Source organism: Schistocerca gregaria, chromosome 1 (genome assembly GCF_023897955.1).
Source record: "Schistocerca gregaria isolate iqSchGreg1 chromosome 1, iqSchGreg1.2, whole genome shotgun sequence".
In the NCBI taxonomy this organism is placed as follows: Eukaryota; Metazoa; Arthropoda; class Insecta; order Orthoptera; family Acrididae; genus Schistocerca; species Schistocerca gregaria.
This window is the reverse complement of record NC_064920.1, coordinates 308,793,437-308,816,671: the sequence shown is the minus strand read 5'-3', so window position 1 is coordinate 308,816,671 and position 23,235 is coordinate 308,793,437. Positions and strand designations below refer to the sequence as shown.

At 40.4% G+C, this 23,235-nt stretch overlaps 1 protein-coding gene across 4 annotated transcripts in view; it reads left to right on the top strand.

Moving 5' to 3' along the window:
• LOC126343077 (D-2-hydroxyglutarate dehydrogenase, mitochondrial) overlaps positions 1–23,235 on the top strand; it is a 73,152-nt gene that overhangs the window by 24,000 nt on the left and 25,917 nt on the right. For all 4 annotated transcript variants that reach the window (XM_050001910.1, XM_050001909.1, XM_050001911.1 and 1 more), the window contains exons 4-5: positions 4,989–5,182; positions 9,846–10,014. In XM_050001910.1, the coding sequence (XP_049857867.1) occupies positions 4,989–5,182; positions 9,846–10,014 (363 nt within the window). The remainder of the gene's footprint in view (positions 1–4,988; positions 5,183–9,845; positions 10,015–23,235) is intronic.

Here is a 23,235-nt window from a genome sequence, read left to right as displayed (position 1 = left end):
TGCAACCAATGTGCTGCATTCTATGTGGGATGAGGCAAAGGGGTTTGGAGTAGGGGTTGTGTAGAGATGGACAAGGATACTGTGTAGGTTCAGTGGGTGGTGGAATACCACCATGGGATGGATGGGAAGGATAGTGGGGAGGACAGTCCTCAGTTCAGAGCACAACAAGAGGTAGTTGAATCCCTGACATAGAATGCGATTCAGTTGCTCCAGTCCTGAGTGGTACTGAGCCATGAGAAGAATACTCCTCTTTGGCCATATAGTGGGATTTTGGGAAGTGGAGCATGACTGAAGATATGACATGGAAGATCTATTTCTCTTTACAGTTTGTGAAGGCCTCAGAGGGTCTGCTTGTCACTACAGATGTGTTGGCCATGGGTGGCTAGGCCATATGGAAGGGACTTCTTGGTATGGAATGGGTGACAGCTGTCGAAGTGGAAGTATTGCTGGTGGTTGGTAAGTTTGATTGGACAGAGAAATTGATGTACCCATCTTTAAGGTAGACATCAACATTGAGGAAGGTGACTTGTTGGGTTGAGGAGGACCAGGTGAAATAGATGAGGGAGAAGGTATTGAGGTTCTGGAGGAATGTGGTTGGGGTGTCCTCAGTCCAGATCACAAAGATGTTATCAATGAATCTGGACCAGCAATGCCTCCAGTTCAACAGCAGTCACCCATTCCATACCAAGAAGTGCCTTCCATACTGCCTAGCCACCCATGGCTGTCGCAAGAGACGAATAGCCCTCTCAAAATATACCAAAGGTCCCACTGAGGCCTTCACAGACTGTAATTACCCTCCCAATCTTGTACAGAAACAAGTCTCCCATGCCTTATCTCTCCAGTTACCCCTACCTCCCAAAGACATACTGTCCAGCCACAGGGGAGCATTCCCCTCTTGATACAGGACTGGAGCAACCAGGGTCCAACTACCTCTCATTGTGCCCTAAAATGAGGAATGTGCTTCCCATTATCCTTCCCTTCTCTCTCACAGTGATTCCGCCACCCACCGAACTTACATAATATCTTCATCTGTCCCTACACAACCCCTGCTCCTAACCCCTTGCCTCATGGCTCATACCCCAGCAATATTCCAAGATGCAAGACCTGTTCCATACATCATCCAACCACCACCTACTCGAGTTCAGTCACAAGCATCACCTGTCCCATCAGAGGCAGGGCCACCTGTGAAATCAGTCATGCGATCTACAAGCAAAGCTGAAACCACTGTGCTGCATTTTACATGGGCAAGACAACCAATAAGCAGTCTGTCTGCATGAATGACCACCAACAAACTGTGGCCTATATACATTTGAACCAAGCAGTTTTGGAGCACACTGCCCATCACAACATTCTTTATTTTAATGCTGCTTCACAGTCTGCACCATCTGGATAATTCCTAACACCACCAACTTTTCTGAATTGTGCAGGTGGGAACTCTCCCTGCAGTATATCCAACATTCCTGCAACCCCCCTGGCCTCAAACTTCATTAGTCATTGTCTTACACCTACCTCTTCACTTCCCTGTCTCCACTCAAGTACTACTGCCATACCCTCTCTCCACCTGGTCCCTGTATGCTCCCAAAAGCAGCACTTTACCATCTCCCAACCATATCTTGCTATCCCTCCTCCTCATCACTCCAGCCTACTCCTTACCCACACCACCCAGATTGCTTCTCTCATCATGCACTGCTGCTCGCATTCTGGCCTTGGCAACCACATACTATGGTCATGTATCTGCGAGTTTATTTGCGTGTATGTGTGTTTGTGTATGTTATCCGATTCCAACTAAGGCCTTTTTGCCCAAAAGCTTACTTGTTTTATGGTTTTTTTGTTGTGCCTATCCTTTTCATAATATTGTCATTATCCATCCTGAATTTTCTATTGTCTTATTTATTACACAACTGACTTTGAAGCTTAAAGTTCCATTTTCAGGTGCCACCCACTGCGAACAAGAGCAGGAGCTACTAGCGTACAAGATCTTACATACCAAATTGAAAAGTAAAGCTTTGAAAAGTGGTGTACTCGTATAATAATGGAAACATAAACGTGTCGCCATGAGGGCCCACACCCATGCCAGAAAAGTGCATGGGACTGGGACAAAGATGCTTACATATAGGGGGGGACTGGGACAAAAATGAACAGGAATTTTTGTTAAACTCTTGTGTGTATACAGGATGCCAATTATTGAACTATATAAAATAAAATCATCAAAATTTCTGAACAGTTTGCGTTAGGACATTCAAACTGTACACTTGGTCACAGGGCAATATGAGCATGCATGTTTTGGTTTAGCGACAAAGCCCACTTTCATTTGGATGGGTTCGTCAATAATTGAAATTGGTGCATTTGGGGAACTGAGAAGCCACATTTTGCTATCTAGAAGTCTCTTCACCCTCAACAGGTGACTGTGTGGTGAACAATGTGCAGTGACGGAATAATCAGTGCAGTTTCCTTGATGGCATAATGACTCCAAAATGGTATGTAGAGGTTTTGAAAGATGATTTCATCCTCATTATCCAAAGTAACACTGTTATTGACAAGATGTGGTTCCTTCAAGATTGAGATGAACCCCATTAAAGCAGGAGAGAGTTTGAAGTCCTGGAGGAGCACTTAGGGGTCCATATTCTGGCTTTGGGGTCTCCAGAGGTCTATATTGGCTGCTATATTCTCTGGGTCTGAACACATGCAACTCCTTTTTGTGGGGCTATTTAAAGACAAGGTGTACAGCAACAACCTCAAAACCATTGCTGAACTGAAAACAGCCATTCAGGAGGTCATCGACAGCATTGATGTTTCTTACACCACACCATCGCCACTGATGGAAAGCATATCGAACATGTCGTAACCTAAATCCGAATATCTGTAGTGATGTTTACATGTTGAATAAAGTATTGTGCATACCATAATTTATAACTAATTTACATTTTTTCGTGTAGTTCAATAACTGTAACCATGTATATTTTTATATGTAGTGTTTTAATATTAATAGTCCCATGTATCAGATATAGTTTCTCATTTTTATGACTCAGTCATTTCATTAATCGTACTGTACCTGAATTGTAGTGTTCTCATCCTATAAACATAAGCTTAGTTCTTTACTCACTTTCTGTGTTTCTGGTTTATAGCCCTTTTACTTGTCACTTATTTTTATTGCATGGAGTTCTGTGTGAACTCGTGGTGTTATTTTATATGTTTACAGTTCTAATCCTGTTGTGTATAGTATTTTAACCCTGACTAAGCTGTTTGTAGTAAGACTTTTTTCCCAAGAAGAGTGTATATATTAATATTGATATTTAAGGTTGGCAACATTCTACCATCACAGTTCACCTACCACTCCAACAGCACATGCCGCAGAGCCACCATCAGCTTGAACAGTCTCATGTCGACATGCAGGGTCCATGGATTCATGAGGTTGTCTCCATACCCGTACACATCTATCCACTCAATAAAATGTGAAACAAGACTCATCTGTCTAGGTAACATGTTTCCGGTCATCAACAGTCCAATTTTGGTGCTGACGGGCCCAGACGAGGCATAAAACTTTGTATCGTGCAGTCATTAAGGGTACACGATTGGGCCTTCAGTTCCGAAAGCCCATATTGATGATGTTTCGTTGAATGGTTTGCATGCTGACATCAGTTGATGGCCCAGCATTGAAATCTGCAGCAATTTGCGGAAGGGTTGCAAATGTTACACTGAACAATTCTCTTCAGTTGTCATTGGTCCCATTTTTGCAGGATCTTTTTCTGGCCATAACGATGTCAGAGATTTGATGTTTTACTGGATTCCTGATCTTCATGGTACACTAATGAAATGGTCATATGGGGAAATCCCCACTTCATCGCTATATCAGAGATACTGTCTCCCATCTCTGGTGCACCAACTATAACATTATGTTCAAACTCACTTAAACCTTGATAACCTGCCATTGTAGCAGCAGTAACCGATCTAACAACTGTGCCACACACTTGTTGTATGTAGGCGATGCCGACCACAGCACCGTATTTTGCTTGTTTACATCTCTCTGTATTTGAGTATGCATGCCTATACCAGTTTCTTTGGCACTTCAGTGTATTATCCGCACCTCCTGTTTTAGTTGTATTTCATCTCTTATCTTTTTATTATGTTGCACTCCATCACACTGATTTATAGAATTTGTGCCAAACACTTACTTTCGTATGTTATTATATTTATTCTTATATTTGTAGTTCTATTTTATGTTGATGTTGTGAGCTATGCTTATGCAAGTGGGACAGATTAGTCAGCCTCTGTTTCTCACTCTTTTCTTTTATTATCTATTTCGCTTCCCCATCTCATTGGCTCCTATGTCAGTTGCTTCTTCTATCGCAGTCAGCTGGCTCCCTGGCAGGCTGCAGTAGACACTTCTGTGTTATGCCTGTCCTGCATGTGAGAGCAGCTACTTATTTATTGTTGTGTTCATTTTCTCCAGTTCCTTCCCTCTATGTTAGTGTCTTTGTTCCAGTCCCATGCATTTGTTTGTTGTGGGTGTGACATGGCCCCTCTGTCCGCCCATGACTCACTGTTCCGGCTACCACATATTTATGTTTACATTATTATGTGAGTACACTGCTTCTAACAGCATTCTCATTTTGGTATATCAGATCCATATATTTCATAAGCTAGTTGCTTCTCCTCTTGTTTACAGCTGGTGGCAACTGCAGGTGAAGGTTTAGACTTCGAAACCAGCCATGTTATAAATAAGAAATTAGTGGCAACTGAAGCAGATTTTTATTGTATTAATGATTTGAGACTTTATTGATCTGAGTTTACAAGTCTCAGGGCTGGAGAATGTCCTAACAGTCACTGAGATGGAAAACATTGTATGACTGAGAATGGGACACTAGTCATAATACATGGTTACTTTCTACAGAAAGAGGGTGCACCAACATGGTGACTTACCAGTCACTGTGTGCCACTGTTATTGATAAAAGGGTATCCTTAAAATATTTTTTTTTGTTCTATTATAGGTGTCCTTGTTTGTCAAGCTGGTTGTATCTTAGAAGTTCTGGATAATTATTTATCAGAAAGAGGTCTTATCATGCCTCTTGACTTAGGAGCCAAAGGCAGCTGTAACATTGGAGGAAATGTTTCTACTAATGCTGGAGGCATAAGGCTCTTACGTTATGGAAGTTTACATGGTAGCGTACTTGGTATTGAAGCTGTAAGTGTAGTTCATTCTGTGTTCTACTTTTAAACATTATCTATCTTTTAAACTTAAGTGGATTAGTCAACTATCAGTGGAAATCATCATAAGGAGGAACATCTCTCTGTCTCTCTGCATGTGTTGATGTGGGCTCTCTCTCTCTCTCTCTCTCTCTCTCTCTCTCTCTCTCTCTGACACACACACACACACACACACACACACACACACACACCTGTAGAGAGCTCTTGAAGAAGAGCAGAGGCCTTTACAGTAGTTTCCCGGACAACAATCTGGAAGAATGACTGATCTGACCTTCCATCATTAGCTAACATGCCGTGGTATATTGGCACTGCAAACAGTTGCAAGGTAAAACTACAGCCATTTTATTTCTTGAGGACATGCAGTTGTGATGTATGCATTTGATAACAATGGCAGCCTCTTGCGTAAAATATTCCAGAGCTACAACAGTTCCACATTTTTATCTAATACAGTGCAAAACTGATTCAGCCAGTGGAGAGTCTAGGTCAGGTTGGCAAATGTTACATAGGCCAGGAAAGAGTATTAGAAGGCAGGTGTCCATTTTGACTACTGGCACGTTAGCCCAGCTTTTAATGACTGGTGCCAACATTCGACAAAACCATTGCTTGCAGAGCCGTAGCTTGTCGTTTAGTGGTGCAGTACACTGCAAAATTTACTCAAATGGGCAAATAGTTTAGATGAAAATTGATTTTCTCGGACTGTTGTAATGTGAGGTGGGCAGCCAAAGTGGGACACCTAGTGTGATAGAAAAGCAGTAGCCAGTATCTCAGCTGAAATATTGTCCACTGGGATGGCCTCTGGCCATCAAATAAAATCGTCATTTGCTGTCGAAAGATATCATTATCCATCTGAAGGGAGTAATGGTCATACCACATCAGTATGAACATGTGGCAATTGTGCTGTTGAATCTTGAAAATCGCTCACTGACATGTTGATACAGTGAAAAATCTCGTTGCGCTGGCATTGTGGATGTAAGCAATCCCAGGTTCGACAATCTTTTTGTGTTCCTGGCCATACAAAATGGCTATTTATTAGTTTAATTGTCGCCCTAGTGCCAGGGTGACATAAGTCGTGTAAGCTTTAGAAAGCACATTTACAAAATGCAGAAACTATGAATGGACTAGTTCTACTATTTGGTACCTAGCAATATAGTTTGGCATTCATGCTGGGGATGTTGGTAAGTCTCAGTTGAAGGCCAGATGTGGTGTCTGTTAAAAATCCCTGTAGCTCCTGGTCAGATTCTTGAGCCTTGGGTAGCTGCATGCTCTGTTGCCTCTGTGATACTGCTCACATGGGAAAGGTAGTTGCTGCTATGTTATCGATTCTGACATAAGTTGTACATTAGTGCTGAATTGAGCGATGAACTCAAATTGATTATATCATATTGGCAAGCACTAGTCATTATTTTGCCAAAAGATATAGATAAGTGGTTTATGGTCTGTATAAATTGCAAATTCCATTGCCACCAGTGGCTTACAAACTTATTGTATGGACTTATAAACCATGAGTAATTTGCTGTCGTATGCACTCGGTTTTTATTGTACTGGGGAGAGTTTATGTGGGTAGAACACAAGTGACTGCCAGGCGTCATTTACGTACTTTTGTAACACAGCACTGGTTGCAGTTTGGCTGTAATTCGCTGCAATTGCAAGAGGTGCTTCTAATGCCAAATGAAAAAGAAGTACTGCATTTGCTATGCTGACTCAAAAGTGCTGTTCCTTTTTAAGAGTGGTTTTCCTTATGTCTGTCAACTGTATCTTCCTTTAACTTTCAGACCAGACAGTGCTGTGGGAAGAGGCTCCTGAAGTTCTGCCAAGTAAATTAAATGGTGCCAGTAAAAACTGAGAATTCCTAAGACTATTCACAGTTCTTTAGCAGACTCTGGTGATAGCCTACTTACTATGGTTTCGACTTCATCTGGTAAAGGCAACTATCCCTGAAGTGATACAGGGTGGCCCAAGAAGATGATCTCTGTCCGTCTGAAAACACACTTCACAGTATTTAACATGGCACTGTATTTGTCTAGGCATCTAAAAACCTTGAGTAAGTGCTGTTTGTGTTTCTCTGCTATTGCTGAAAAATGAGGATACCATCAAGATGTGGAAAAAAAGTGCAGTAACCCTTATGGCACCAAAGTTAGGAATCTTCACCATGTTTGGATGGCATTTCTAAACCCAAACTTCATGAATCAGCTTTTGAAGAAACCAAATGGTGTTTTATTGCTGTCTTCAGTATATCTTTTCATCACTGCGAACTTGAGTATTGGCTTTTGCACAGTCAAACACACTAAGCACTTTTGTGCCACATAATGCAGAGGTTGTCTCTCAAAAGCAGTACGGGGTGACGAGCATATGCTTCCATCCCTGGAGGCAAGTAATAGTCTTGCATCCCTGCTGTGTAACAATGTTCTAGTTGGCTGACCACAGGTCAAATTTGGTAAGTCTGTCACATTCCAGTACAGAGAAAACTTGCCTCTCCCTGCACAAACGTTGACCTAGCCTTCACCTTCCAATGATGTGATGAGTCACCAGAAATGACAAGTGGTTCAGATTCCAGGTTCCTTCTTCCTGGTTCGATAAATGGGGTAGGTTAGGTACATGCACGTCGCGAAAGTGACATCCAATAGGAAGACTTGCATCAGGCCTTTGAGCCACAATTATTATTGTAATCTATACAGAGTGTTCAGGTATTCCCATTACAGACTTTTAGGACTTGTAGAGGGGAGCGAGTACATAGTATTTTGAATAGAACCCTATGTTTGGAAACATACCATTTCCATTCTATAACAGTTGGAATTAAGATGTTTAACATGTCCATGTCTGCTGAGGAAAAGAGAAAAGTCCCAGAGTTGCTTGTCTTGGTATGCAATAGTGTAGACAGGATGACATGTACTGCATCAGAGGGTCACCTGATGTAACTTGCTGCAAGGCCTATTCAATGCCTGTGCATCTCCGATACCATATAAATGGTTCGGTACACATTTTTGGAATACACAGTCATGCTGCTTGCTCGTGTGTGGCGAAGCGTGAAGTAATGGAAGAGCTGCTAGTTGGCTGTATAATGAATGTTTTCTGCAACATAGCACACCATCACACAAACCTTTTGCCTGAGTTATGAAGTGGCTCTGAGAAAACATTCACCATGAGGAGGCAGGATTGTGGTGTGTCACAACAATGCCACATACCTGCATGTGAAAAAGGTGTACTCCATCATGTTGAAGTAAACCCATCCACCAGTTCCCAAGCAAATTGTGCGTGCAATGGATGTTACTCACGGTATCGTCTGGGACATTTTGCGTGAGCAACATTTACATCCATACCACTTACAAAGGTTACACGCTATAAGTCAACTAATTTTGCCTACTGTTCATGGTTCCTGCAACACTTCATCAACACACCCCTGTTTCAACTTGGAGCTCTATTCACAAATGAATGTAAGTTCACTAGGAACTGTGTTCTGAATTCGCAAAACAGCCATGTCCGAGCAGAAAAAAACCCTTGTGCCATGCTTGTTCAGGGATTTCAGAACTGGTTTGGTATTAATGTGTGGGCAGGTATTCTGGATGGTCATGTGACTATACCATATCTCCTTCCAGTCAAACTATCTGACCCTGCATAATTTCCTAGAAAACACATTGGACCCATTCTTTGAAGCTGTGCCACTCCGCCTGGAAATTTGGTTTCAGCATGGTGATGCACTATAGCACATCTCACATGTGGTTCGGAGACATCTCAGTAGATGATATGGTGAAAGGTAGATATGCTGAGGTGGTCTAACTACATGGCCACCACATTTAACTCCTGTGTACTACATACATCTTGTACAGACAGGGGAAGATCTACTTGCACAAGTTCTGGCTGCTATGCTCAAAACTGAAGAGACATTAGGTGGGATGAAAAGTGTGTACCAGAACATGCTTTGTAGGTATAACGTGCGTAACAATGTTGGTGGTTGCCACTTCAAGCTAGTGTTGTAACACATCAGTACTATTCAGTACATACAATATGCTGGGTTCTTTTTCTGTTTTGGAATAATGTGAACACGTAATGTTTAAGTGTTAATACAAACTAATGTGCTTAAGTGATAAATGGATGTTTCTTTTTTCCCTTTCAATTGTTACCTAAAGATAGTACTGCATCACACCTAATTAAATTCCTCAAGCAGAAGTGGTTGAAACATTAGTAAAGAGAAACAGTATGTTTCCAGACATGGATTCCTATTCAAAATATTATGTAATCACCCCCACCCCCATTCTACAGGTCCTACAAGTTTGTAATGCGAACTTCCAAACACTCTGCATAGATAATTTTGTATGGAATCCTCAGAATGCAAGTCCTACCCATACTCAGCCAGTTTTTTATGCGTGTAAGTGTTACCCGTCCAACATTTGGCACATAGAAACTGTGATTTCCTTAGCTGCAGCAGTTATTTAGTGTTGTTCTACATGACTTTTTTTCCTTACTTTCCCTGTCATAAGTGTTGTGATGTATGCATATATACTGTTATGATATCAAGTTTAGAAGTCTTAACTTATTTTTTGAAATATTGGATGACTGACTGTTTCTAGCTTGAAATTCCTTGTAACATTTTATGTTTCTTTTGCATAATTTTATGTATATCAAAATTCTTCTTTCTTTTATAGGTGAAAGCTGATGGCGAGGTCATTGATTGCCTGAGCACTCTTAAGAAAGATAATACAGGTTACCATTTGAAACATTTATTTATTGGATCTGAAGGAACTTTAGGTGTTGTGACTAAGGTAGCCATACATTGCCCACCAGCCCCAAAAGCTATCAACCTTGCTTTTCTAGGTAAAGTGTGTGCTTTTGTTAAATAATTCATATTTACAAGGTAGAATAAGTAACGAATTAAATGTAAAATACAAGCCTCTGTTGAACTGTTCCTATATATTGATCTGTGGAATCTGCCATATATATATATAAGGATGTAACAGTACCGACATCTCTATCTAAAATAACTATATTAATATGTCCTCTTCACAACAAGCATGAAGATAATTTGCACACAACTTGTATTTGGAAATAAAGAGGCATGATATAAAAAAAATGCCAGACTATAAAGAGTAATTTAAATATGCAGTTGATTTTCTTGCAGTCATATAGAAGAAAAGAGACACAGCTTAAATAAATTCACAAAAAATAGTAAGTGTGAAACATCTACTCTTCACTCTTGGAAAGGTCTCCAATCTATACACTACAGGTTTTGTAGCAAATGGATTTATTGGAGCCCTTTCATTTTTTCATGTTGACACAGTGCCACAGACCTTCCTAATTTGTATCTTTCTGTCATTTTCCTCATTGCTTTTTCTTTCATTACTACTTCTTTCTCTTACCTATTTTTTCGCGCTCTTCACCTGACCTTTTAACTTTACCAACAGATTTGATTATACTCGTAGTGTCACCATGCCTCTCTGTTAGTATATTTTTATTCTTAGCTGACTGAATTTTTGTGTAATGTACGTCCAGAATAACAGTGACCTACTTCTAACAATTATTACCATTGACTTTTCTTGCTTTCCTGACAGATCTGTTGCAAATTTGCTTCTTGGGTTTGCCACCGGATCGTATTGTGTAACTCGCACAGTATTTCATCGATGCAAATGCTTGAAATTATCAGGTGATGGTAAAAAGCTGCTGCATGGCACGACTGGTGATGATCACGTGACGGTGTCGAAATTCATCATGCCGGGAGTACACAATACGTGTGCGCGGGAAGAGGCTCGTAGTTGGACGGTAGTGGCACTTCTGGTGCCCCCCTGCTGGGAGTTGCAGAAAGGCCATTCACGCGTGCACTAAGGGCAATGACTATGGTGCCGGACACTCCTGCAGTTAAAGGCTGAAGTAAATCTCAGTAGCGCATTGCGTCACCTGGAATCCAGGTGGCACTTAGTTGAAAACTTGCATCCCTGTTGATAAGATTGTCCACTGTACGAATATGTATGACCTCCTTAACAACACAGTCCCAGAAAGATAATGCTGGGGACCAAATTTCTGTCTGTTCATAAAGCATACGATGTCCCATGGCCAGGCAATGCTCCACTACCGCTGGTTTATCAGGTTGCCCCAGGTGTGTATGACGACGGTGTTCAATGCAACGTTCTTGCACAGTTTGGCATGTCTGTCCAATATAAGATTTTCTACATCGGCATGGGATTTTATACGTGCTACGTGTCCTAAGGCCAAGGTTATCTTTGACTGAGCACAATATATTCCTCAGTTTAGCTGGTGGCCGAAAAACACACTTGATGTCGTGCTTTTTGAGAATCCTTTCTACTCTCGAAGGCATGCTGCCAAAGTAGGGCAAGAACGCTGTTGCAGGGGGTGCCTCCGCATCTTCATTTACATTCGTGCTTCGAGTTTGCTTACAATGGAATGAATGGTGTATATGCCTATTGGAATATCCATTCTGTTGGAATACCATTCTCAGGTGTTGTAGCTCACCAGATAGACTGTCAGCATCTTAGACAGCAGCAAAGAGTGTAGGTCACTACCACATTGCGCAGGATGATGACAACATGTGGCCTGCAAATATAGCTCCGTATGAGTTGATTTGTGATAGACATTGTGTCCCAGTGTACCATCAGCTTTTCTTCTGACTATGAAGTCCATGAATGGTAAGATGCCATCCTTTTCTACTTCCCTTGTGAACTCTATATTGGGATTGAGTTCCCATGGTGACACCACCCACTTCTTCAAAATACTGGTCATTGAATAAGAAATAAGTTGAGGTAAGCACATGTTTAAATAATGCCACAATGTCTTTCTTAAACTGGCTGCTGATAAGCTCTAATGAGAAAGGTTTCAACTGTGCACCAACACCACGGACAGCTCTAATCCGGGATGGCATAGCTGGCATAGAAAAGGCAATTTTGAAGCTTCCCAGTGACATTGCAGAAGAGATTAGGAGAGAGACCTGCCGAATTTTAACATGAGCCCCACTGAGCAAGTTCAACATCAACTCAGCAGAAAAGAAGGCTCAGTGAGACTTGAGAGTGGTCAAAGAACTGCCGACAAGGGGGCTCCACTGTCCTCCTCTCACGAGTTGAATACAACAGCGAGATGGAGGCGCTGCTTGATGATCCTGCCTATCACAAGCTAAGAGAGGATCCAACTGGCAAAATCCAAGAAAAAGATTAGAGCTTCTCAAGAAGAGTTTCGTTCCTTCTAAATTGACTAAAAGCCTACACCAACAGACTGTATTTCCTTCAAGACTGTACGGATTACCTAAGATACATAAGGATGGGACTCCTCTTCGTCCAATAGTGAGCAACATTGGAGCTCCTACGTACTTTCTGGCCAAACATCTTACTACAGTGTTGGGACCTCTCATAGGCAAGTGTATCAGCATATCCGGAATTCAAAGGACTTCATAGGATGCCTGAAGACACTTCAGCTACAAGCATTGGATATTTTGGTTAGTTTTGATGTTATATCTTAGTTTATGAAAGTATCTCTGCAGGACTCATTAGAGCTTATTAACAGCCAGTTTGAGAAATACATTGCAGCATTAATTAAACATGTGCTTACCTCAAGTTATTTCTTATTCACTGACCAGTATTTTGAACAAGTTGGCTATGTTGCCATGAGAAGTCTTCTGTCTCCCATGGTGGCCAACTATTTTATGGAAGACTTTGAGGAAAAAGTGCTGCAGTCTCAAACCTTCCTATTTCTTTTGTGGTGTGGCCCCACGGAATACAGACATTACCTGTGTTTCTCCAGCATCTGAACTCGCTCCATTCAAATATACAGTCCACAGTGGAAGTGGAAAAGAATGGCATCTTACCATTCCTGGACTTCATAGTCAAACGAAAAGCTGATGGTACACTGGGACACAGTGTCTATCACAAATCAACTCATATGAAGCTATATTTGCAGGTCACAAGTTGTCATCATCCTGTGCAATGCGGTAATGTCCTATGCTCTTTGGTGGGTAGAGCATATGTATTCTCAGATGCTGATGGTCTACCTGGTGAGCTACAACACCTGAGAATGGTATTCCAACAGAATGGATATTCCAATAAGCAGATACACCATGCATTCCATTCTAAGCAAACTTGAAGCAGGGGTGTAAATGAAGATGTGGAGGAACCCACTGCAAAAGCATTCGTGCCCTACTTTGGCGGCATGTCTTTCAGAATAGAAAGGTCCTCAAAAAGCACATCAAGTGTGTTTTTCCAGCCACCAGCAAAATTGAGGAATTTATTGTGCTTGGTCAAAGATGACCTTGGCCTTAGGAAAAGTGGTGTGTATAAAATCCCATGCCAATGTGGAAAATCTTATATGGACAGACATGCGGAACCGTGGAAGACGGTTGCGTTGAACATCATCATACATGCCTGAGGCAACCTGATAAATCAGCAGTAGCAGAGAATTATCTGGACATGGGACATCGTATGCTTTATGAACAGATGGAAATTTTATCCCCAGCGGCATCTTTCTGGGTCTGTGTTGTTAAGGAGGCCATACATATCCATATGGTGGACAATCTTACCAACAGGGATGCAGGTTTTCAACTAAGCACCGCCCGGAATCCAGCACTGGCTGCAATTAAGTCAAAACAGGGAAAACAAGAACTTCCGATTCATCACATGACACAATGCGCTACTGAGATTTAGTTCAGCCTTTAACTGCAGAAGCATCCGACAGCACAGTCATTGCCCATAGCACACGCGTGTATGTCCTTTCCGTGGCTCCCAGCAGGGGGCACCAGGAGCGCTGCTTTCCTCCAGCTACGCGTCTACCTGCGCACATGTGTTACCTGCTCCAGGCTTGATAAATTTCGATGCCACCATGCGATTGTCATCAGTCACACCTGCAGCAGTGACAGCAGCAGCTACCATCACCTGATGTTGAGCAGCTGCATCGATGAAATATTGTGCGAGTTACACAATACGATCCAGCAGCAAACCCGAGAAGTGTATTTGCAATTATTATCATTATTATAACTATTCTCATTATTATTTTTTGTATATTTATCATTGCTAAAACAGTAATAACAATATACATTGTAAAGTTACATGCAAAGATAATTTCTTGAAGGATTCTTGGTGCAGTAACTTCAACTTGGCACACACGTAACTTGGTAACAAGCACTCAGCAGTGATGCAAAGGTGGTGACATGTAAAAATAAAGGAAAATGAATCCATATTTTTGGGAGTTGCTGGGTTAATTTGTGAAAGTTTGAATTATACCTTACAATATGTACACCATGCTTTTGCATTTATAAACATGCAAATAAACCAATTTTGCCTTTGCTATACAAACAAGATTTCATTCCTTGCTTGCTTGAATGGCCACCTTCCACAGTAGCTGTTAAAATCAATTATTATTGATTTCCCCATCTTATGCATACTGCAGTTAATTAAAGGGAATCTTAAACTAGAGACATTGAGCTTTTACTTAGAAAGCATCTTTTTTGGTCATTCGGGAAAAATGTATACATATGTTTGTACATTTTGGTTGTTACATGTTAAAAATAGTATTTCTTTATAAAGTTGTTGTGCAGTTTACTAACAGTGTTTCTGCCTCTTGTTCATGTATTCTGCAAACTACTGCTTTTTTCCTTCTTTCTCAGCAGAGGTTGAGGCCAAAACAAACTTTGTGTACATATAGAATTGGCAGGGATCTTCCTTTTTTGAAGGTGCTTTCTCTTACGCTGCATTGAGATTATTTGCACTTCACCTCACTTTAGAAATAGGAATGTTGTTACATGGGTTTTCACTCACCACACTTTATTTACTTTTCATGTAGGTTGTGATTATTGCCAATCTGTGATTTTTTTTTATTAATGACATATAATTTGTGTGTATGGTTGGAGGTAAGTTAGTGTAAATTAGTGAAGGTATAAATTCAGCCGAGACCAGAGTGAGGGGATCAGTGGGGATATGGTAACAGTGAATGGGGTCTCACTGGTGGGAGTGGGGGTTGTGAATTCATGACATGTACTGGGATGTGGTCTTATGTATAAATTTAATGTTCATGACGTGCTGGCAAGTTATCTTATGTATAAATTTAAAATTATATTAAGTGATCAGTTTGTTTAAAGAGTGCATGGTTTGCCAGGTTGGTCTGAACATTTATGAGTTGTTGCTTTTCTGTTATGGTTTTCAGAATGTGGTAGTTTTCTTGTAAGGTGAGGACGTGTTTTACCAATATAAAATCAGCACTAGAGACACAGACATGGAAATCATAAAGATAAACAACAAAAAACACCACCTCATCCTACAAGAAAACTACAACATTCAGAAAACTATAATAGGAAATAAACAACTTATAATTGGTCAGGCCAACCTGGCAAACAACACACTCTTTAAACTAATTGATCATTTAATATAATATTATGATCACACCCATACATATGTCGCTCCCTCACTACCGCTCACCAGTCAGGCCCCATTCACTACTCACAGTCCTTTTACCATAATCACTATACCACCAAATTTGAACTACAACTCTTAAACCCCTTCCAACCACCACCACCACCACCACCACATCTCTGAAACTTCCTGCTTCAGGAGAGCTCCTGTAAAGTTTGGAAGGTTGGAGATGAGATACTGGCATAAGTAAAGCTGCGAGGACGGGGCGTGAGTCATGCTTGGGTTGCTCAGTTGGTAGAGCACTTGCCCGCGAAAGGCAAAGGTCCCAAGTTCGAGTCTCGGTCTGGCACACAGTTTTAATCTGCCAGGAAGTTTCATATCAATGCACACTCTGCTGCAGAGTGAAAATCTCATTCTGGACTCACATCTCTACTGAACATACAAGACAACTATACTAATTTACACTAAAACAAACACACACACAAATACAAATTGTATATTATTTTTAAAAATCACAGGTTGATAACAATCACAACTTACACAAGAAACAAATGACCAAACATAAACACTATAATACTGTGCTAAATGGGAACACATGCGAATTAAAGGGTGAATCAAATATAAGCTGAATTTTACTCAAACAAAAAAAATCAGTTATTGAAAAATGAAAGGCAGTTACAGTTTATTTTTCCACCATTTCCCACTTTAGAAAACCATTTTTCCAGTAGGCAGAAACGGTTTTTTATTGTAATATCATAGGATGTAGCTGGTTGTATCAGGGACCGACTGTGCACAAATTCTTCCACATCCTCATCATCTTGAAATTGGTGACCTCCTAGAGCTCCATTAAGCTGTTCAAACAAATGGAAATCACAGGATGATGGGTCTGAGCTGTAAGGAGGATTATCAGATTGAGTCCAGTGCATTTCGGGTAGTTTGGAGACTGCCAGAGCTGCAGTATGAAGCCTTGCATTTTCTTGGAATAGTATAATCTGTTGAATAGGTTTGTCTCGTCTTTTGCGGCAATATGCAACCCTCATCTTCTTCAAATGCTATCAGTAATATGCTGCCTTGATTCCACATTGCTCATGCAAAAAGTCAATAAGGAAAATGCCATAGCGGTCAGGGGAGAAAAAAAATTTGAAAAACACCTTGCCAGCTGACAGTTGAGTCTTGGCTTTCACTGGGGCTCTCCCCCCTTTCCTCCACAACTCCTTACTGGCTTGTTTGGATTCAGAAGCAAACAGTGGACCCACATTTCATTGCAGCTGATGATCTGACTCAAAAATGCATCACGTTCTTTCACAAACCTTGCTGTAAGCCTCTGGTAGACCTACGAACGTCACAACTTCACACTTTTAGTCAAAAAGCAAGGGACCCATCTGGACCACATTTTATGAAACTGTAGATCATTTGTGATGATTGCGTGATAGCTCCCACAACTTATTCTAACTTGTTCAGCAATTTCTGATACCCTCACTCGCAGTCACCTTCAAGAATGTCTCAAATGGCTCATCTAAGAACAGCAATCATATTCCTGATTTTCCAAGTGCTCTCAGCCTTCCTTGAACTGTTTATGCCAAGCAAAAATACACATCCTTGACAGCGTTTGATCACCATGTTGTGCAGTTACTCTCTCGAAAATTTCCATTGCTTGAACTATTTCACAAGCAAGAAATATTATAATTACGTGTTTCACAGTGGAGGAATGCACCTGTTGCTCTGCCTTCATGAGCATTACTGACAAGGCTGTTGGAAGCAATGGCAGGCTCTGCTTACTCCTAATGGTCCCACCCAACCATACTAGAAGTGGGGTCTATTGATGCTCAGTAACAAAAATCCTGTTTATATTTGATTAACCTTTGTAACTACAGTTCTAATTCTAAAGTGGGATGAAGTGCAAGTAACGCCAATGCCGTAACAGAAAGTGTTTTCAAAAAAGGAAAAAACTGCAAAGTGTAAATGTACAAAAAAGTTTCTCCTGACCTCTCAGACTTTATAAACAACAGTGATTTGCAGAATACTTGAACAAGAGGCAGTAACCCCATAAATAAATTGCATGTCAACTTTATAAAGAAATGCTATTTTTAATATGTAACAGCCAAAATGTACAAACAAACATATACATACTTCCAGAATAACCACAGACAATTCTTTGTAACTAAAAGCGAAACAGGTATGGTGTAAAATTCTCTTTAATTAATTGCATTAAGATGGAGGAACCAATAATAATAGATTCATTCCTTTTCCTATCTAATGTAAGGTCGAGGTAAATAAGTAACAGTGCAAGCTGGGTAATCAGCTGGTACATGACAGCTGCAAATTTCCACAGGTTACTTTTCATTTGCTTTTACTCCCGCATCCCCTTTTCCCAAAACAATCACAGACACTGTATGGACATAGTGATCGTCCACTGGCTCGCATATAAGACATAACTTGACATATTCCAGCATGTTCTTTGGATGATACTTAGAGAAAATAGTATCAACAAATATAACTCCATACTTATAATATATGGCAAATACTCTTGTGTACCACTATTATTCATGCCTCTTTCTGTGTCAGTTCATACATCAGGCATGGTAATAAAAACTAGGATCTTAACAGTAGAGCCCACTGTGATGCATAATGTCTAACTTGTGATGTTAGCTACTGAAGTTGGATAAACATTTCTGTGACAATCTCACACTTGTCCATCTCTTATATTATTAATCTCTAGAACTAGTATACCAGTAATGTGGTCATTCCAGTTTCAGTAGCTCCAGACATAGTCCTAAATACTTAATAGTAATGATTGTTTCTGATGATTGATTGCCAGTCATGTCCTCAAAAACAATAATAGATGTATCCACTTACATTTTGCAATATATTACATTTGTTGTTTTGAGGGTCAAGTGCCTGACTTTGCACCAAGCACCAATCCTCCAGAGGTCTTCCTGCTTTAAACTACAAATTTCTGCCACTGTGATTCCCCTATTAGAATGACACCATCAACAAACAGCCTGGAAGAGCACCCAACATAATTAAAGACTGCTAACAAGTCTTCATTCCAGTCACAAAACTTGTCCAATGTTATGTAAGCTTGTATTTTTTCAGTAGATGATAGTGCAGAAATGTACTGATTAGCTTTCAGAAATCGAGGAACATGGCAGCAATCTGGACATTGCTATTTACTTCATGCAGAATCTCGTGAATGAAGAAAAGCAGCAGATTCTTGAAGGACACTGTTTTCAGAATCCACACTGATGTCTACAGAGCAGATTTTCTTTCTCTAGAAAGGTCATAATAAACAGTAGTTAAAAGTGTTCCGTATTTGTAAAACAGATTGATGTCACCATTAGAGGTCTATAGTCATACTTGTTTGTCCAGTAACTCTTCAGGAAACCAGGAACTTAATTTTCCACATGCTTGGAATGTTATGTTGTTCCAGTAACTTACAGTAAACTGCACGCATAGGTAGAGCAAATTCGCTCATGTAGTCTGTTCAGATTTGTACAGGCGTGTTTCCTCCACTGATGATTACCATTGAATTTTTGTGCCATAATTATTTATCTCAGTGCTATAATTTTGGAATTTGTACCACAATCAAAAAAAACTTTCTTAGTGAAACAATTTAAGAAGAAAGAATTCCATATTATTTTTCCTCCTGTGTTTCATGCTACATTTCAGTTCATGTGAGCACCCTCTGGCTATATAGACATTGATCCATTTACAGACTTTATGTTAGACCGAAAGTTCTCAAGTTTTTCTTAAAGTTAATACAATTTTAGTTAGAAATTTAATGACCACTTCTCACATTGCACTCTGTAAGCTCATTTTGGCTATGTCCAGCATTTGCATGCCATTACGGCTTTGGCTTCATTTAAGTCTGTGAAGGAGGTCTTTTTGCTTTTGTAGTAGTTTTCTAACATGGTGTGGCAACAAAGACATCTGGCCACAAAATTAGAATAAAATGTAAATTTGCCAAATCAAGAAAAATAAATCGATATTGTGTGACAGAATAAACATTGGAAAGAAAGAGATTAGTTTTTAATATGGCTATTGAATCACATTGGCTCTTTCCCAGCTCTCATAATCTTGCTTCACACCTGCATTTTTGTGTACAGTACTACACATTTTTGCTCTCAGAGATCCATAATAAGTAATTTCTCAATTTACCTGCAATGTTTCTTGTGACATCAGTTAAGCATAAAAATTTTCTTTTAACACAAGCATAAAAATTTCCTTTTAACACATGTAGTCATTGTCATGTGCTGTAGCAGCCTTTTGGTCACTGCATCCCTTCTCTGTGTCAACTGAATCAAAGTGTTTGGATTGGTTTGTAGCCAGAAAATCTAGGACATTTTTCTCATGAAGGTATTTAGTACAATATCATAAAAATTCCCTTCTCTGTTTCGATTGTGTATCATGAAGTTTCCATGGTCTCCAAATTTTCTGTGAAACATTTTCCAATACAGCACCTTAGCACTTAGAAACAATCTGTTTCACCATGTTTGACTCAGCTTTGAAGCTTTTGTTCACCCAAATAATTTTACTTTTGGAATTTTTAATACATAATGCCACAAGCAGTGACATATGTAGTTTGGTGCAGTGGTTAGCTTTGTTGGCAGGTGTGTTGCGGGTCACTAGTTCAAACCCAGCCACCAACAATTATTTATTAGTAATTATCATCATTTTTGGAAGGTTCTTGAGATACCTAATGTTTGTGTAAGTACCAGCAACCTGGAATATTCAGTGTTTGTTTAAATAGCTAAACTCTCCGTGCATGAGGGCAGTTCTATTCTGGCAGTAAGCTAGTGTCAGCAGTAAATGTGCTGTCAGTTGTAAGTGTTGTACTACACTGATGACCCTGCCTTTGGAATTGGCCTTTGTTGTAGTTTGAATGAGACGTTGTATGGTGGAGGTGTCAGGTACATTAAAACATCTACATCCCATAGCTCCAATCAGGCAATGTAAATGTGACCACCTACATTGACAGGAACTGGAATACAAACAGTACATCATTCATAGGTCTGTATATTGAGGAGGCCCATAGACTCCAAGCCAGCAGAAAGTCAGCTGCACATGAAGCATCATCAGTGTTTTCTGGAGACACTGGCCAGGACCCAATAAAACGTCTGAAAGGATTCTACTTAGTCTTCAAATTCAACAAGGGATGACATGACATGTTTCGAATTTGTTTTTACATGGGTGATATAGCTCAGCAATGGAACAAGAAAGAACATCTCAGTATTTGAGACAAATTCTGGCCAAACTGAAGAAAGCATTTGAAGACAATCAGCAGCAAGAACAACAGTTGAAGAACGGGGCCTAAGATCATGGCAGAACAACACAGTCACATATAAGCAAAATTTTGGCTTTTTGCAGCATTGTAAATCCAAATATGACAGAACTGGACAAAATCTCACATTTGATGAAAGCACTCAGAAGACATGTACCAAGCTCTTCTGTTAAAGGATGTCACAACAACAGGAAAATTCATCAAGTGATGCCAGCGCATCAATGAAATGCAACAGAAAAGAATTGGGGTAAAGGGGTATGATCAACTCTCAATTGTGGTCCCTATGGCAATTGTGGAAGACCACGATAACCTTGCTTCTCTCATACACGTGCTTGTAAGATAAGATAGAGCAGTCGTGAATGTCAACCTCATATATCAGATAGTAATAGAGAATGTTGGAGAAGAGGTGTATCGATCTTTGGCACCAGTCTCCACCACCAGTTAAACATGCCATGAAGAATGGACGTGGACAATTCAGACATATGCAGCCGCTATGAAACAACCACCCAGCATCTGACCAATGCAAGTACAAGCAACCCTTCCACCTTGGAAATCGCTCCATAGATAATAGACATTTGGAGAATAGAGGATAACATGTTGGCCTGTTTCATCCATGTCTACATCTACATCAACAGTTACATACATAATTAATAGGCCACTGTATGGTGTGTGGCGGAGGGTACCTTGTAGCACTGTTAGTCATTTGCTTTCCTGTTCCACACACAAATAGAGTGAGGGAAAATGACAGTCTATATGCCTCTGTACGAGCCCCAGTTTCTCTTATCTTCTTGGTCCTTACGCAAACACTCAAGCAGGACTCGTGAATGGATTGCACTAGTGTCTTCTGCATATGGTCTCCTGTACAGATGATCACATTTTACTAAAATTCTCTCAATGAACCAAAGTCGACCAATCGCCTTCCCTAGTACAGTTGTTACGTGCTCTTTCAATTTGATATTGCTTTGCAACATTACATGTAGATATTTAAATGACATGACTGTGTCAAGCAGCACACTACTAATGCTGTATTGGAACTTTGAGGGATTGTTTTTCCTACTCATCTACATTAACTTAATAAATGATAACATCTATACACGTCTTACACCACAGCATCAGCAGCAAACAGCCACAGATTGCTTCTCACCTTATCCGTCAGATCATTTATGTATATAGAGAATATTAGTGGTCCTATCACACTTCCATGGGGTACTCTTGATGATAAACTTGTCTCCAGTGAATGCACGTTGTCCAGGATGATGTACTGGGCTCTATTACTCAAGGTTACTTTGAAGCACCCACATTTTGGGAACCTAAACCAAATACTTGTACCTTTGTTAACAGTACACAGTGGGGCACAATGTCAAAACCCTTTCCAGAAGTCCAGGAATATGGAATCTGCCTGTTGCCAGTCATCTGCAGTTTGCAGGTTATCTGTTTCCACTGTGAATGCCTTGGACACATTGTACAACACTGCAGAGTAAGAAGATATGTGTACAAAGACTATTATGCCACAAGATGCAACCATCACAGCAGTTCTTTGCTCATGTTATTCAACAGTAGTCTATTATCATCAGCCTGTGGACCAAAGCTCATCACAGTGCCCTGGATGAGTTCACTCCCCAACATGCTATAGCCGTACCCTTTCACTGCACAATGGTACTAGGGTCTTGCCTAGCCACAGAACTCAGGAAAACTAAGCAATGTGACCATCTATCAATGTGAGACTGCCACAGATGAAAATTCTTCATGAATGACAGTTACCAAGATGACAGGAAATCTCACTGGTGTCGTAATCTATGACTAACTAGTCTGGGCACTGTATACGTGGTGACTTCTCTCTCTCTGCAATGTCAAACGCTTATCCTGGCCAGTGTGATCCTGTGGTATGAAAGCAGTTGTGCTGAAGGTCATAAATGGGAAATTCATCTAGCCAACAGGAATATGTATTTCAAGAAACACTGTCAATGAGAAAAGAAGGCCTTAGAATTTGTTGGTTTAATAGTATGTTGTCATGATGTTATTCTTGTATGGGACTTCTTGCAGGCATCGTAAGCAGTTATAGATTGTGGAAGATCAGAGCTCAGGGTTGGTAAAGCAATGCTGACAAGCACACACAACATAGGTTGCCTGAGCTGCTGTTTGTCACTGAAGATGTTGTTATGCCACCATTTTTGACAAGATGAGTGCCACTTTATCAGTCAACCAAGATGTTCAGTTAAACTATGAAGCTTTTGTTGATCGAAAAAAGCTACTCCAGCTCATAAAAGTAGCCAGTCAGATCTCAAGCTTTGTAGGTGGTCAATGAGAACTTAGGATTACTATCATGAGCAGCTAAAACTCATCCCTAAAGGTGTGTGTGTGTGTGTGTGTGTGTGTGTGTGTGTGTGTGTGTGTGTGAGAGAGAGAGAGAGAGAG